This window comes from the organism of the source record quoted next, unplaced genomic scaffold, assembly GCF_019419815.1.
Source record: "Pyrus x bretschneideri cultivar Hongxiangsu unplaced genomic scaffold, Pyrus_bretschneideri_v1 Contig41, whole genome shotgun sequence".
Classification (NCBI taxonomy): domain Eukaryota; kingdom Viridiplantae; phylum Streptophyta; class Magnoliopsida; order Rosales; family Rosaceae; genus Pyrus; species Pyrus x bretschneideri.
The window spans coordinates 2123328-2137876 of NW_025999735.1; the positions used below are offsets into that span (position 1 = coordinate 2123328).

The 14549-nt window shown below is 37.6% G+C and overlaps 3 protein-coding genes across 4 annotated transcripts; 2 read left to right on the forward strand and 1 right to left on the reverse strand.

Annotated features, from left to right (window-relative positions):
• LOC103961012 (THO complex subunit 4D) lies at positions 1-7319 on the forward strand. Of its 2 annotated transcripts, none has more exons than XM_009373514.3 (7): positions 1-163; positions 544-828; positions 1201-1344; positions 1439-1507; positions 2153-2340; positions 4195-4251; positions 6861-7319. In XM_009373514.3, exons 2-7 carry the CDS (start codon positions 595-597, stop codon positions 7045-7047), a joined length of 879 nt encoding a protein of 292 aa, XP_009371789.2. In that variant the 5' UTR covers positions 1-163; positions 544-594; the 3' UTR covers positions 7048-7319. The 2 variants fall into 2 exon arrangements, with proteins under 2 accessions (XP_009371789.2, XP_048422354.1); XM_048566397.1 differs by lacking the exon at positions 6861-7319 and adding an exon at positions 6529-6821.
• A 2359-nt stretch (positions 7320-9678) lies between these two features.
• LOC103961050 (protein OPI10 homolog) lies at positions 9679-10602 on the forward strand. Its single transcript, XM_048566465.1, has 2 exons — positions 9679-9839; positions 9942-10602. Exons 1-2 carry the CDS (start codon positions 9737-9739, stop codon positions 10400-10402), a joined length of 564 nt encoding a protein of 187 aa, XP_048422422.1. The 5' UTR covers positions 9679-9736; the 3' UTR covers positions 10403-10602.
• Positions 10603-12000: 1398 nt separating this feature from the next.
• LOC103961016 (probable calcium-binding protein CML23) lies at positions 12001-13118 on the reverse strand. Its single transcript, XM_048566301.1, has 2 exons — positions 12616-13118; positions 12001-12344 (listed from the first exon to the last, which is right to left on the reverse strand). The coding sequence occupies exon 1, from the start codon at positions 13101-13103 to the stop codon at positions 12639-12641; it is 465 nt and encodes a 154-aa protein (XP_048422258.1). The 5' UTR covers positions 13104-13118; the 3' UTR covers positions 12001-12344; positions 12616-12638.
• Positions 13119-14549: the final 1431 nt, after the last annotated feature.

Here is a 14549-nt window from a genome sequence, read left to right on the forward strand (position 1 = left end):
ACGAAGAAAAAAGGCCTTTAGAAACCCTAACACACTCGTCTCCGTCCCCATCTCACACTTTTACTTTCTCACTGCGCCCAATCTCTCTTCCTCTCGCACCTTCCTCCGCGATTGTGTCTGTCTTCGGCTCAGCGGACGCTTCTCTTCTCTAATCGTTCTCCTGGTATGTTCCCTTCTCTCTCTCTCTCTCTCTCCGTGCCCTAATTCTTTGTTCTAGGATTTCTGATTTGAATCCTTTGTAGATTTGTAGATTTATTTCGTTGTTTTCTTTCTCGTCGATGGGAAAATATCGCTTTGATTTTAGGTTTCTAATGATCCGATTTGCGCTTTTTTGACCTAATTGTAAATTTTACCTGTAATTGGACTTTGTGAATTGATTTTCCTTACGATTTACATCATCATTGTCTGAATATTGAAAAATTTTCTTATACATTCGACGAAATTGAATTCAGAAATCGAGATGAGTAATCTTTGACTGTTGCTTGTGTAATATGATTCATGATTTAGAGGTTATCGTTATTGATATATTTTTTGTTATTGCAGGTTTAGATCTCATTCATAGCAAAAGGATTTCAATTATAATCTCTTGTTTAGATGTCGACTGCTTTGGATATGTCGCTTGATGACATGATTAAGAACAGCAGGGGTAATCGTGACAGAAATAGAGAACAACGCGGTAGGGGTTCTCGTGGCCGTGGTGGAGCACGTGGCTCCTTTAATGCTGGAAGGATGGCCGCTGGAAGAATTCCAGCTGGAAGAATTACAGGACTTGTTCGTAGAGGTCCTCTCCCGGGTGGTGCTCGGCCGTCCTCGTATACCATTGCCAAGGCAAGCTAAAAAACTGTAGATGTTTAATGATATGCTTGAGAATATGATTTTAAAACCCAAATACACGAGGATCTCTAAAACGCTTAGAAAGTCAAATACGAGGGGATCTCTAAAATGCTTAGAAAGTCAAATACTAGAGGATATGTGACGTATGTTGTTCATGGAGAAGCTCATTTTGGCTCATCTTCTTAAGCACTATAGCCTATCGTCGCCCACTCCATATGTACCGTTATCTTTGAGATTTATCTGTACTTGTGGGTTGTTGGGTTATATTTCTGGGGACTTTGAGGAATGGCAAATTATCTTGTTATCTATTCATGAGCTGACATTTAATTTCCCCCATCTGGATCTTTTTCTGCATGCTTTCATCAGTCTACCCGCAGAACCAAGCGTTTCCCATGGCAGCCTGATTTGTTTGAAGACAGCCTTAGAGCTGCGGGGATATCAGGGATTGAAATTGGCACAAAGTTATATGTATCTAACTTGGACTATGGAGTGACAAATGAGGATATAAGGGTACAACTTGAGCCATATACTTTCATCTTAAGCGCTTTCTATATCGAGTTTCTTGTAACATTCTCCTGAAACGTCACGTGCAACTGCAACTCAGGAACTTTTCTCTGAGATCGGAGAGATGAAGCGATATGCAATACATTTTGACAACAATGGTCGCCAAAGTGTGAGTTTTTTGCCCAGTATTTAGAGTTCTTCCCTCTTACATTCTATCCTGATTTGTTGGTTTACTTATATTTGGCACTGATTTTTAGTTAGGATCCTGATATTGGTTGTAGTGTCTACAAATAACTCAAAGAAAATAAACTTGTATTTGAAGTCATTGTATTGATTTTAAAATCCTGATATATGAACAGAGTGTAAACTAGTGTGGTTCAACTCTGTTTAATCCCTATTAGAATTTCCATGTTCAGAAGTACAAGTAGACATTTTTGTAAAGCATTTGTACTTGTTAGTTTTCTCGTAATGGTTCTAATCCAAGCAAACTCTGTATATATCAAAGCCCCTAACTTCATTTGTTTTTACATTGTACATTGTTTTAAGAGACATTGTTCCATGCTTGTCCAGTAGACATTTGATGTTGAATATTAGTCTACCCTTCTGGCTGGTGGGTTCTGCAAAAGCCAGCCAAGGTGTTGTTTCTTCGTTTCATGATATCTAATTAACATTGGTATGTTAAAGGACAGTTGTTATATGTTAAGCATTATTCTCAGCCGAGTATAATTTTATGTATATCTGTACTGCTTTCTACTATTTGATAGACACTTTGGTGCTCAAGTTTTATTAAGGAAATTTCCTGTTGTGTTATCAGGGTTCAGCCGAAGTGGTTTATACTAGAAGAAGTGATGCATTCGCAGCATTGAAGCGCTATAATAATGTTTTATTGGACGGGAAGCCTATGAAAATTGAGCTTGTTGGTGCCAGTGCAGGGATGCCTATTTCAGCTCGTGTGAATGTGACAGGCGTGCACGGAAGGAAGAAAAGGACTGTTGTAATGACGTACGCTTTCTTTTTCCCCCTTCACACTGCTTCTATCATATTTCTAAGCAACTGTCGCTGCATTCATGGGCATGTATATAAAATCACATATGCATCGAGTGATCAACAGGCTTGCATCTATTTGCTAAAGGATACAAGGAATTGTTGGAGATGGCCTTTGCTAATTGTTTCAATATTCACATAAATTCTACCATATCTTTGTCTGGAATTGTGGACAATGTCCATCTTCCTTTTACATATTATTAGCTGCTGGTCATATATATGGAGATGGCGACACCAAGAACAACCATTGTTATTTGTTAATTTCTGTTGGATATTTTAGTTGAATGTGAATATATTAAAATTACCAGCAAATTATTTCTATGTTCAACTTACTTGATTCTTTCCATTGTAAGTCTCTATGTTCTGGTCTCCATTGGGTGGGATCCTCAGGTTGTGGGGAGAGGTTGTTTCCGAAGTCTTTGGAAGCACATTGTCAATGTTACCGTCTTTTCTCCCTTTTTTGAAAGTTGGGGGTGGGTAATTGGAAGAGAGTGGGTAAATGTTTGGGTGGGGATGTCACCTTTTAATCTCTATTTCCTTCCTCATTTAGTTTTGAAATGCAGCCTTTTATTAATTCAATGACTTAGAGCATCTCCAATGGAGTCCCTAAATAAGGACCACCACCGTATAAAATGGGTACAAAACAAATATAGGGACAAAATTAATCTCCAATGGATCGGAAAGTCACTGGATACATAGTGTATGTCCTCTCACATATAGGGATTGTATAGGGACAACCTTGAGTGGAAAACGGGGCCCACAATCTTGATTGAAGCTTTTAATTAATTAAAAAAAGGTTAACATAAACAACAAAAATGTGCACTTGAGTGGAAAGCGGGGCCCATAATCTTGATTAAGGATTTTAAGCTTTTAATGCTTTTAATTAATTAAAAAAGGTTAACATAAACAAAAAATGTGCTCCTAATCAAATTATCACATGAAATCATAAAAACTTCAAATTTAGGGATTCTCCTGTAAGGACTCTCCCATTGGAGGCAATATTCCTTTAGGGACACAAGATTCCTTAAATGAGTACTCAAAAGTGGTGGTGGGAGTCCCTAAATAGGGACTTCGATTGATGATGCTCTTAGAAACTTAGATTTCTTTCTAGGTGATATGCAGGCCTTTCCTTCCGCATCAGGTGGGGAATATGCAGACTTTTCTCCCATCTAGGTGATAGATCTTTGCATTCAAATTGTGCAATTTTTTTTTTCCTAGAGTGGTCACCTGTCAACTGGATCCTCCCTTTGAACCACTGAAGGTTGATTTGGCAGGTGGGTATCCTGGACTCCCAACCAAGGTGAAAATTCTATTGGTTGGTTGTTCATGGATAAACGACCTTGCATGTTAATTTCTACCTTTGAGTGTCTTGATCAAGGAGGGGAAGTATATGGGTCATATGTGTTTTCATTGCAGATTCACTAGACCGACTTAGAATTGATTGTTGCAGGGCTTTGGATGGGTGTGGACCTGTGGGTGTGCAGAAAAACTGGCACTGAGGTTTTATTGGGTTATAGTGGTCTGACTGGTGGTTTAGGTGTTTTCTGGGTTTTGGCATTAGGAGATGGACTGCTCATACATGTTTCTTATGCTTCCTTCTGTATCTTAATATAATTCATATTTATTATAACAAATATCTTTAATGGCTCCTGATAATATGTTGTTTCTTTCCTAGAGCCTTTTTAAGTCATATCAGGTCATAGAAGTTTTTGATACTCCATGATTAGTTAGGCCTTTTGTATGCGAGGTGCTGTTATTGTTGCACTGCATAAAGTAAGGATATTTATCTTTCATTGTCCTTTTGTAATGCAGGCCTGGACCTGGTAATGCTGGTGGCTATGCTATGCCTATGGTTAACCGCGGTTCTGGGTAAGTTCTTATCTTTTTACCTTGTGACTATGAAATTGTGTCTTTTTGATCTGTCGATGTTTTGTTGTTCTACTGATGTAAAACATATGTGCTAGAGTTCCAATTTTGTCTAATTTGTCTTACGTGCTTGTGGACCTATCATACGCATGTTAGAAAGATTTATCAACAGTCTATCAAAACAATGTCTATACACCCCATGTTCGGCTTAGAAGACCATTGACGGGTCAATGCTACACGGGGCTATGCACCATTAACAAAATTAGGCCATATAATACTGGTACCGAGCTATGGGTCTTTAGCAGGCTGACCCATGGACCAAGAATGGTGGGTCATGAGCCTTAGGTTGGCCCAGTAGTTTTTGGTGTTATTTCTTAAAAATAATTATAATTAAAAATATTAAATATATATGTCCAGACATCTTTGTTAGATGATGTATTATATGGTTGGATAAAAATTTAAATTGGCCATTGTGCAAGGATCCAGATAATAATGGAAGAGTAGACAGACAATTAGCTTGCTCATCTGTGTGCAAGGATTGCACACATAATCGTTTGATTTAAATCAAAATGGTTTATATGATTACAGTTTACGGCACAGAAGTAAATGATAATTGTTTTATTAGGAGTAGACAGACAATTAGCTTGCTCGTCCATGTGCAAGGATCGCACACATAATTGTTTGATTTAAATCAAAATGGTTTTAGGAAAACAGTTCTTCTAATAAAAAAATGGTTTATGGGATAACAATTTACGGCATACAAGTAAATGATAAGTGTTTTATTAACTGTAAAGTTTTATCCAATGGCTTAAAAGTTAGAGCATGGTAAGTACTTTTTTTAAAGTAATAAAATCATTCAAGTTTTGTAGCATGCACACAAATAAAAGGGGATGGACTGCTGTTGTATTTTCTCTATTGCTATCTCTCTATGATGTTCTAAGTCTGTCTGGTTGCCAAAATGTTTATTGCTAGTTTGGTATTTTTGAAACTTCATGAGATGGCAAGTTGGGTTCGTTTGTGGATCGTTAAAGATGGATAAGGCTTTGAATGTTGCATTTCTCTTTAGGCTTATGATGATGTATTCAGTTGCTATTTTGTTAATTAATGCAGCGTCTTATGTACTTAGGGACACCTAAAATTTGCAACTCAATGTAGCCTGCCCTAGCTAGAAATGTAACACAATTCGTTGGTTGATCTTCAAGCTTGTTTTTTCCTTGATCCCCATGCTTCCTTGATTTGTCTCTCCCTCCCAAACCATTTATTATATGTGTACTTTTATTATCAAAGTGATATTTGTGTAGAGATTTTATTGATGGAAAAAGGTGAAATTGTTAGGCTAGAGATTCAAATTTAACAGCCTAAACTACTAGACTGGAGGCAAATGCCAATTATGCATCCAGATAGGAGTGTTCTCGTGCAAGCTCAGTGATTTCACTTACCATGTAAGAACAAATTAGTATGCTGATTTGAGTTTAGGCTGTCATATTCTTGTTTCTCTGTTTTTATCAACTTTTAACTTATTTTTAGGTGATATAGCTGAGCTAGTTATTTATGAGGGACCTAATTATAGTTTTGTTAACTAACACTAGCATTTGCCTACACACTTTGTGTATGAACACATTTTTTTTTAGAAAAATGGGAAGGAGAGGGAGAGAGAGAGAGAACGTGGGAGGTTTTTGTTTTTGGTTTTTTTTTTTTTTTTTTAAATTTAAATATTGGTGATATTTTAACATTGCCTTTAGGTGAGGCTTCAATAAAAAATAGTAAAATTTGAACATGTGAAATTACATTATTAGCCATCATTTTTTTGTGTGATAGAAGACTAAATAGTCTTTTCACCCTCTTTTGGATGACAAAGAGGGTTTGATTAATGTAGTTTTAGATCTTTACTTATTTGTCAATTTTCATTTATACTTGGCACTCTAATTTAACTTCTCTTTTGGTATGAGGGTACTATTAAGTAGTTTGAACCTGACGTTTAAATCCTGTAATTAACCAGACCGTTTCCAATGTTCCTTTTGACTGGTGTTTATCTGGCTTGGTTTTGGTGATATGGTTCTTGACTTCTTGTGGGGATGATATGGTTCTAGAATCAATTTGTTCAGTATCTGTTATCTTTGTAAGTTTTGCAATCAAGACAGAAGTTTATAAAATGAAATCACACATTCAGTAAGGGTGTTTTTTAAGGGCTACTTGTTGTGTGCATTGTGCTGCTTGAACTCTGTTTGATTGTCTACATACCCCCAAGCTGCGGCATCTAATACTTATGCTTATGTACAGTTATGAAATGTCTACATCATCTACGTGTTGACTAAGAGCTATCCCAGCATTGAAAATTGAGAACATCTAATAGCTACCTATCTTCCCAGTTATGTTGAAAGAAATTAGATGCTTGTGGGTACCAAGAGTTTTATTTTTTCCAAAACGAGTGTAACGGGAAACCATGCTACAAGTTAAAAATATTTGTGATCCAGTCCCTGAATGTATCTGTACATTTGTGTCTTCAGTTTGGTATTTGCGGCTGTATGGTATAAATGCTGCTGTTGGATTTTAGTAATAGTTAGTATCATTTCAAGCTGTGATCACAAGTACATTGTTTCTGTATTTTGTAGTGGGAGCAGCCGTGGAGGGAATAGAAATGGTCGAGGGAAACCACGTGGGAGTGGCAGCGGCAGTGGTCGTGGGCGTGGGCGTGGGCGTGGTCGTGGTGGAGAGTGGAGGAAGAAGCATGTGGAGAAGTCGGTTGATGAACTCGACAAGGAACTAGATAGCTATCACACAGATATCATGCAGAGTTAGTTCAAAACTGGAGGTGTGGAACTTTGCTTCTTGGTATCAATCAGTGTTTAGCTATGGTAGCTGTACAAAAATGACGGTTGTGATTTTCGCGATATAGATTAATTTATGCTTGGATGATGTCTCAATGCTTTTCGTCCTAGGCCAGCCGACTTAGAGGAAACGAAGATGTTGGGTTGATTTGAAAGTTGTTTGTTGGTTGGTAGCATTTATTTGCTGTAAAACGACGCTTTAATGTTGGGGTGATATGCTAAATGAGATAAATGAGTTGTGTATATTGTTTTTGCTCAAGGACACCAGTCACACCACTTGGGTTGCAGCTTAGATCCAATTTCATGAGTTACATTATGAGTTGGTATGTTGCTTTTACTGTGACCAAATTAGTTACAGTAACGGTTTGATTCGGTTCGGTTTGGTTATGACAAATTTTTAAGGAAAAGGAACCATTCTAAACCAATATTTAACATTTTTGTTCAGTGCTAAATTCTCTCATTCCATATAACTTATTTTGCTTTGTATGCCTTTTGATTTCATCCATCAATGGAAGATGATAATGGTTGTGAATGCCAAAGTCTCTGAATGCATCGATATATTTCTGTGTCTTGTGTTATTTGGCATGTGCTGCTGTTTTGAGTTTAGTAATACAAAGCCTACGAGGCGGGCATGCCGTTAGTTTAGGACATAACTATGTTTTTGGAGAATCTGGTGTGAATGTGAGGGTGCAAATACGCGGCCAAACAGCCAAGTGTATACTTCATTCTAGGAGTGTGACTTGAACTTTTCATTCAAACGGATCATGGTTGAAGAAGGAACCTCTCAGCTTTGGGTTCTTCGAACGACTAACTCGAACTAATAACGCCTCTTATCGAACGACTAACTTGAACTAACGCCAACCTTTTCGAAAGTTTAATTGGAACAAACGCCTCTTTTTAAAAGCTCAACAAAACCTTTTAGTCTGTTTGAACTAATGTGAACCTTTTCGAAAGCCCCACAAATAATTCTCTTGACATGTTGAAACTAACACTAACCTTTTCAAAAGCCCCACAAATAAATCTCTTGACATGGTAGAACTAACACGAACCTTTTCAAAAACTTCAATAAATCTCGTGGCATGTTGAAACAAAATATTGTAGATAATCTCCTTTCTTTCTTTTTCTTATTTCTTCTTCTGAAAATTGTAGATAATCTTCACCCTCAAGTTCATAGCATGCGGACGCATGAAAAAAAATAGCTCAGTGTACCAAAAAGGAAGCATTCACAATAGGTTTCAACCAAGAATCGAACTCTGCACTGACACCAAGTTGAAAATATAAGGTTTAGGAACAATTCAGGATTCTCTAATAATCTCACAAACTTCGGTATACTTTATTCCTTTTCATAAGAAAATTTTATAAGACTACAAAATAGCAGTAATTGGAAATAAATAAAATCAAACCTTTGTACACATGACAAGAATCATCAAATTTGGACCCTAATTAATTATAATCTTTAAAATATTTTCCTATATATTTTCAAGAAAAAGAAGGATCAACCTAAAGTAACAAAATTAAGACATAACAAAATTAATTTATCCAATAGCACAACTACTACTACCATATGTAGCATCTATATTACTACCATATGTAAATTTCACTCAAGATATTTTAATTTCACTCAAGATATTTTAATTTAGAAATAACCACAACTACTACCATATGTAGCATCTATATTACCATGGTTATATGACTAATATCTTATGATCCCTAGAAACATACAGTCAAAGACTCAAAATTTGCATATTTGGTAACTAGTATGGAAGGGTCATGCTTTGAGAGAATATACATATATATAAAATCAATTTTGAACATATAAGAATGATTAGCTGACCACCCTAAGTCTTCATTAGCTCCGTCCTTGATTTGAATCGCTGTTGAAAATGCTTTTAGAATCCAACAACATCCATGTTAATAAATCAAATATTAAAGCGAAAAAGGAACTTGCAAATAAAAAATCCAACCAATGGATCTTTAAAGCCTAATTCTTTTGATGTAATCAAAACAAAAGAGAGAAGAATTTAGATCAATTACCTCTTAATGCAATACTTTGTTGTTACAAAGTTGTTCACCCTAATCACGAGCCTTCAATCTTCATCACGAACTCGAAAACATCCATTGTGGGTTTATGGCTGCATTTAACAATATCTAACTTCTCCACTTGCTCGAGTTTGATTTAATTTAAACTGAATTTGAATTACGAAAGAAATTGAACTAGACTAATAAAGCGAACACAATTGTGTCCACACATAATTTTAGTGAAAATACACAGTAACATTTAAAAGTTCTAGTCGTCTGCATTTAGTTGCAAAGCTATACAAAACTTAAGTGTTAAGAGAAAAAAATATAGCTTTTCATAACTTAGATGAGTTTAGAGCCGTCGAACTCTATCAAACTTAAATATCGAGAGGAGAAAACACAACTTTTCGTAATTTAGATGAGATTAACGTTGATTATCGACAGATCAATTGTCAAATACTGTATAAAGACCATTCATGTAGATTTCCACTCAACTCTTCTAGATTGTTCTGGATGCTTCTCCTCCCTTCTAATCCCCACCGTTAAACCACAGCACGCACTCAATTATTCAAACATTCTCACAATCTCTCGCAACTATCCGCATCTACAGCCTCCTCTTTCATCATAACAGAGTCGAGAAAATGTTCGGAGTCGTCTTCCCGAATCGCAGCTTCCCAATGGACATCTCCTCCTTCTCCCAGATCGACACCTTCCACTGGATTCTCGACATGAACACCTTCGTCGGTAAATTTCCCTATTTTTCCCTCTCTTTTTTTTTTTTTCTCCAATTTTTTCTTCGTCGGCGCAGTTTATCATTCTAACGCACGGTTTTTCTAATGTGCGCAGGGGAGGCGTACGATCAAGTCCGGGAGGTCTGCATATTTCTCTTAAACAACTTCACACTCCCGCCGGACAAAGCCCTAGCCGTCTACATCCAGTCGCCGGGCTCTGCCTTCTTCTTCTGCGGCGCCGTCACCGTGGCTAGGCCGTCGGCGGTGCTTGCTCTTCCGTGGCCACAGCCGGGGGGGCAGCTGCAGCTCACAGCCGACGCGGCGCCGCTGTCGGCCAAAATCGGCGTGTCGGTGGAGGACCTGGCGACGCTGCCGTCGCTGGACGTCACCGCCGAGAAGCGAATCGAGAGGTTGGCGATGAAGGTTGGGGAGAATCTGTTCAATTTCATGCAGTCGTTTTGCGGCGTGGATGGGAACAAGCTAGTGGTGCCGATGGATATCTTGGACCGGTGGTTCAAGAAGTTTCAGGAGAGGGCTAAGCGCGATCCTGAGTACTTGAAGGGCTTCGCTTTGTAATTTTGTAAGCTCTGCTCTCTCTTTATTTTTTTTCCTTTTTCTTTTTTTATAATTTTTTTGTATTTCTCGGTTTGTAATTGTAGTGTGTTTATGACAATTACTACCTGATTTTTGGGGGTTTTTGCCCAATCCAATTCCAGTGTAGTAAATGTTAGGTAGAACATAATTTGCGAATGCTTACACCGTCTGTTGTGCTGTTATATTTGTGTGATATGAACAAAAACGAACCAATAGCGTTCTAAGATTCATATAGCTGACGCCACTTAGTGGTATGAGGCCTCGTTGTTGTTTTAAATTTGATAGACAGACTAGAAACCGCTTATAGCAAAAACTAGACGGCTTTTTTCTTTGGTGTTTATGGAATTTAGAGCTGCGGCGAGGGCGAGGAGCTGAACTAGAGGCTTTGTTGTAGGAGTAAGAGACGAAACTTATTCCGATCAGTAAACTTCGAGAAACCTCTTGTTTCTACCTTTTGCGGATCCTATTTCCTCACCAATTCAAGCTTTGGTTATTTTAGGGTGTTAGGCAGGTAGAGGAATAGATCGAATTTGGGTTCTGAATGAGATGGAAGGCAAATTAGAGTAAGGTTTCGGGCGGAGGTGCTGATGGAATTGACTGCTCGCGACAATGGTATCTTGTTTGAGTTGTTGTCTGGAATTTTGAATTGCCAGAAACGGCCTTATCAGAGATCCGTGCCGGAGTTGTTACATTTCTGTTTTATTTAAAAGTCACCATGTTTTGATTAGAAGCTGAGGCAAAAACTCAATGGAATGGAGTGGAATAGAGCTCAGCCAAACTTTAGGATTAAGATTATATGAGCTGGTTGATTAGCAGGCACCAACATCCTGCTTTCAATGTTGTACTACACTACTTGGAGATGAAAGCAGTTATCAATATGCTTGAAACGTTTTATTTAAACAACGGTATCGTTGGTGTCTAGGATTGGACTGGAATGGATAACCCTATAAATTCAAGTTATACACAGGTACAAGAAAATGTTTTTTTTTTTTTTTTTTTTTTTTAAAGTTTGTGGAAATTTCATGTTCATTCTAGTCCTTCCGTGATTTGCTCTACTACGTCGCACGATTTTCGCAAGTTCATCCAAGTCCAAAGTCTTAAGGACAACGTTACTTTTTAACTTTATCTTTATTAAAGTTTGTGGAAAAAAAATCTTTCCCGACTATAGCGTAATCGCATTCACATATGTATGATGGGGCATACAATTAGTTAAACAAGATGTAACAAATCAAACTAGCAATTGGAAATATAAAATGGCTAGTGACTTTCAAACGATTTTTCATTAGTGAAGAGTCAATTCGTAGATAATTATTTTGCCGCTAATTACTTTATTTAGGAAAAAAAAAAAGGTGGAATAAAAAGTGAAAGCAACTTATATGATTACCTGGTTACGAAGCAAAACAATAGTAAAATTATGTTGTGTGTAATTTACTATATTGCCCAATTCTCACATTGAAAATTGCATCAAAGGAGCCGTAGACCCCAATCAACATCAATTTCCTTGAAAGCATTATCCCAAAACTCGGCTTCCCCTCCAAGATCTTGGGGTCGATAGTTTGACTAAAAAGCATGCTACCACATTTTTAACAAAAAGTTATAAAAAATGTAATTAATTATTCGTTTAGAAAAAATTCTTGAGTCCGAACAACAAGATAAATAGGACGAGAAGAAGTACAGAGCAACCAAAAAGCACACATAAAGCACGATTTGTGTCTTCAATCGAACGGTCACGACATCCAGTATCCACCATCCATGGGACCAGCATCAGAAGCCCAATTCCGCGTTGAGGTCAGCTATGACCACATGACCATATGCGTATTATATTCGGTACAACGACCACTCGCCTCCCAAACACGACAACGCCTTCCAATTATCATTAACGCCACCCAACCTTTTGTTACGGCCACCCACTTGCACAATATATCTACCAATACAATAAATAAATAAAATAATTAAAAACCAAATATAACAAATTCAACAAAAAGAGCCAAACCATAAAACACAAAATCAAATTAAACTTTTTCAAAAAATTAAGCAAATTAAGAACGAACCAGAAAAATATTCGAAAAGACGATCAGTTAGCACCAATAATACTCCAATATTTTTGTACACTTAAATCCAAATCCCTAATTAAAATCTAATTTTAAAGCTAATTAATACTGATCTTGTTTTTTCTACTGTTTTGTATGCCTTACCAATCCGATCGCTTCGATCGCTTTTAGTTTCGAGTCATCATCTTCTTGAACTCGGCGAAGTTGACGTGGCCATCGCCGTCGGCGTCGACGGAGCCGATCATCTTCGCGCACTCCTTGAGCGAGCACTTCTGCCCCAGCCGCTTCAGCACCTCGTGCAGCTCACTTTTGGAGATCAGCCCGTTCTTGTCAAGATCGTATAGGTCGAACGCGTCGCGAAGCTCCTTGGTGGATCCGCCATTGATGATCTCGGCGAACTCCGCGATGTCAATGTGGCCGTCGTCGTCCTTGTCGAACTCCGCCATAATGCGCTGCACCTCCTCCAGGGAGGCCGTCTCGGAGCCGAGCTCGCCGAAAATGCCCCTGAGCTCGTCGCAGGAGATCCTGCCGTCTCCGTTCTTGTCGAACTTGTTGAAGATCTTCTTCAGCTCCTCCATGGAGCCGGCGGCGCCGATTCCCAAGCCTTTCGAAGTCGAATCGTTCTTCGACATCGCAGCAAACACAGTGAGAGAGTAAGAGAGAGAATAAGGGTTTAGAATTCTCAGATTTTCTTCTCTTTCTGTTTGATTGCTTGACTAACAAGAGATATATATATACAGGCGATCTCACTCGTTTTGAACTATTGACGCGTGAATTATGAGGCGGTGATCGGGTGCGGGCCGACCTAGTACACCTGGAATTTACTGGCTCTTTCTTTGCCAGGAGGATCTCTTTATGAGAATTGGATTCTCAAATTGTGTTCGTTGTTTACTGTGCAGTTAATTTTTGTCAGGTATTATTTATTTTTAATTTAAAATAAAAGCATTTAAAATAATTTGTAACCGCACCATCTACAATAAAAGGGTAAGGTTTGGGAATTTCAAGAATTCTCACAAAGATTTGACTTTTGTGGGGTACATAGCGATTGACAGGTAGACACGTGGAAGTGACTGTGAGTTGAGGCGTAGGGGATTCTGTGCGGCGAATCCGTAGAGATACATATACAGTTGGGGGGATGGAAAGAAGTAAAGCGGGGGATTTTTTACGAGAGAAGAAAGCGCGTAGTGTGAACGGAAATAAATGTGGAAATAAGTCTAGAGGTCAAATATTTACATAATTTTGACGTAAGCCCATATCGTGTGTTTTAAGGAAGGAAATTAAGTAATATTTATGCTACAGAAATTTAATTATTCTATGCGGAAAATCAGGAGGAGAAAGAGTGTGGATTTTCATTGATGGACTAGGAGTTTGACAATTCGACGAATTTGTTCATGTTAAAAGTAGGAAGAAAATGATTTGGATTGGATGTATGGAATAGTGAATCGGTTGAAAATGAGATTGAATACGTTAATAATCAAATTAATATTTATGAGTTAAATACATGTTTTACCGAGAATGTATTAACAACTTTGTGTAAGCTCCTCGTTTGTTAACGAAGATTCTCGATTCTTTTTTATCTAGATTTTCTCAACTAGGGGCGGACATAAAATCAATAAATTGAAAAACCGGATCAAACAAGAAAAGCAAAAAAAAAAAAAACGAGTTGACTGAAAATAAACGTGGAAATAAGTGCAGAGGTCAAATATTTACATAATTTTGACGTAAGCACATATCGTGTGTTTTAAGGAAGGAAATTAAGTAATATTTATGCTACAGAAATTTAATTACTCTGTGCAGAAAATCAAGAGGAGAAGAAGTGTGGATTTTCATTGACGGACTAGGAGTTTGACAAATTCGACGAATTTGTTCATGTTAAAAGTAGGAAGAAAATGATTTGGATTGGATGTATGGAATTAGTGAATCGGTTGAAAATGAGCTTGAATACGTTAATAATCAAATTAATATTTATGAGTTAAATATATGTCTTACCAAGAATGTATTAGCAACTTTGTGTAAGCTCCTCGTTTGTTAACGAAGATTCTCGATTCTTTTTTATCTAGATTTTCTCAACTAGGGGC

What these genes read in the sequence shown, in the direction of transcription:
- LOC103961012 (XM_009373514.3), top strand. Translation starts at nt 595, where the DNA reads ATGTCGACTGCTTTGGATATGTCGCTTGATGACATGATTAAGAACAGC. An exon ending in AAAAGGACTGTTGTAATGAC is followed by an intron (nt 2,341 to 4,194) that starts GTACGCTTTCTT and finishes TTTGTAATGCAG; the next exon opens with GCCTGGACCTGGTAATGCTG. An exon ending in ATGGTTAACCGCGGTTCTGG is followed by an intron (nt 4,252 to 6,860) that starts GTAAGTTCTTAT and finishes TGTATTTTGTAG; the next exon opens with TGGGAGCAGCCGTGGAGGGA.
- LOC103961050 (XM_048566465.1), top strand. Translation starts at nt 9,737, where the DNA reads ATGTTCGGAGTCGTCTTCCCGAATCGCAGCTTCCCAATGGACATCTCC. An exon ending in CGACATGAACACCTTCGTCG is followed by an intron (nt 9,840 to 9,941) that starts GTAAATTTCCCT and finishes TAATGTGCGCAG; the next exon opens with GGGAGGCGTACGATCAAGTC.
- LOC103961016 (XM_048566301.1), bottom strand. Translation starts at nt 13,103, where the DNA reads ATGTCGAAGAACGATTCGACTTCGAAAGGCTTGGGAATCGGCGCCGCC.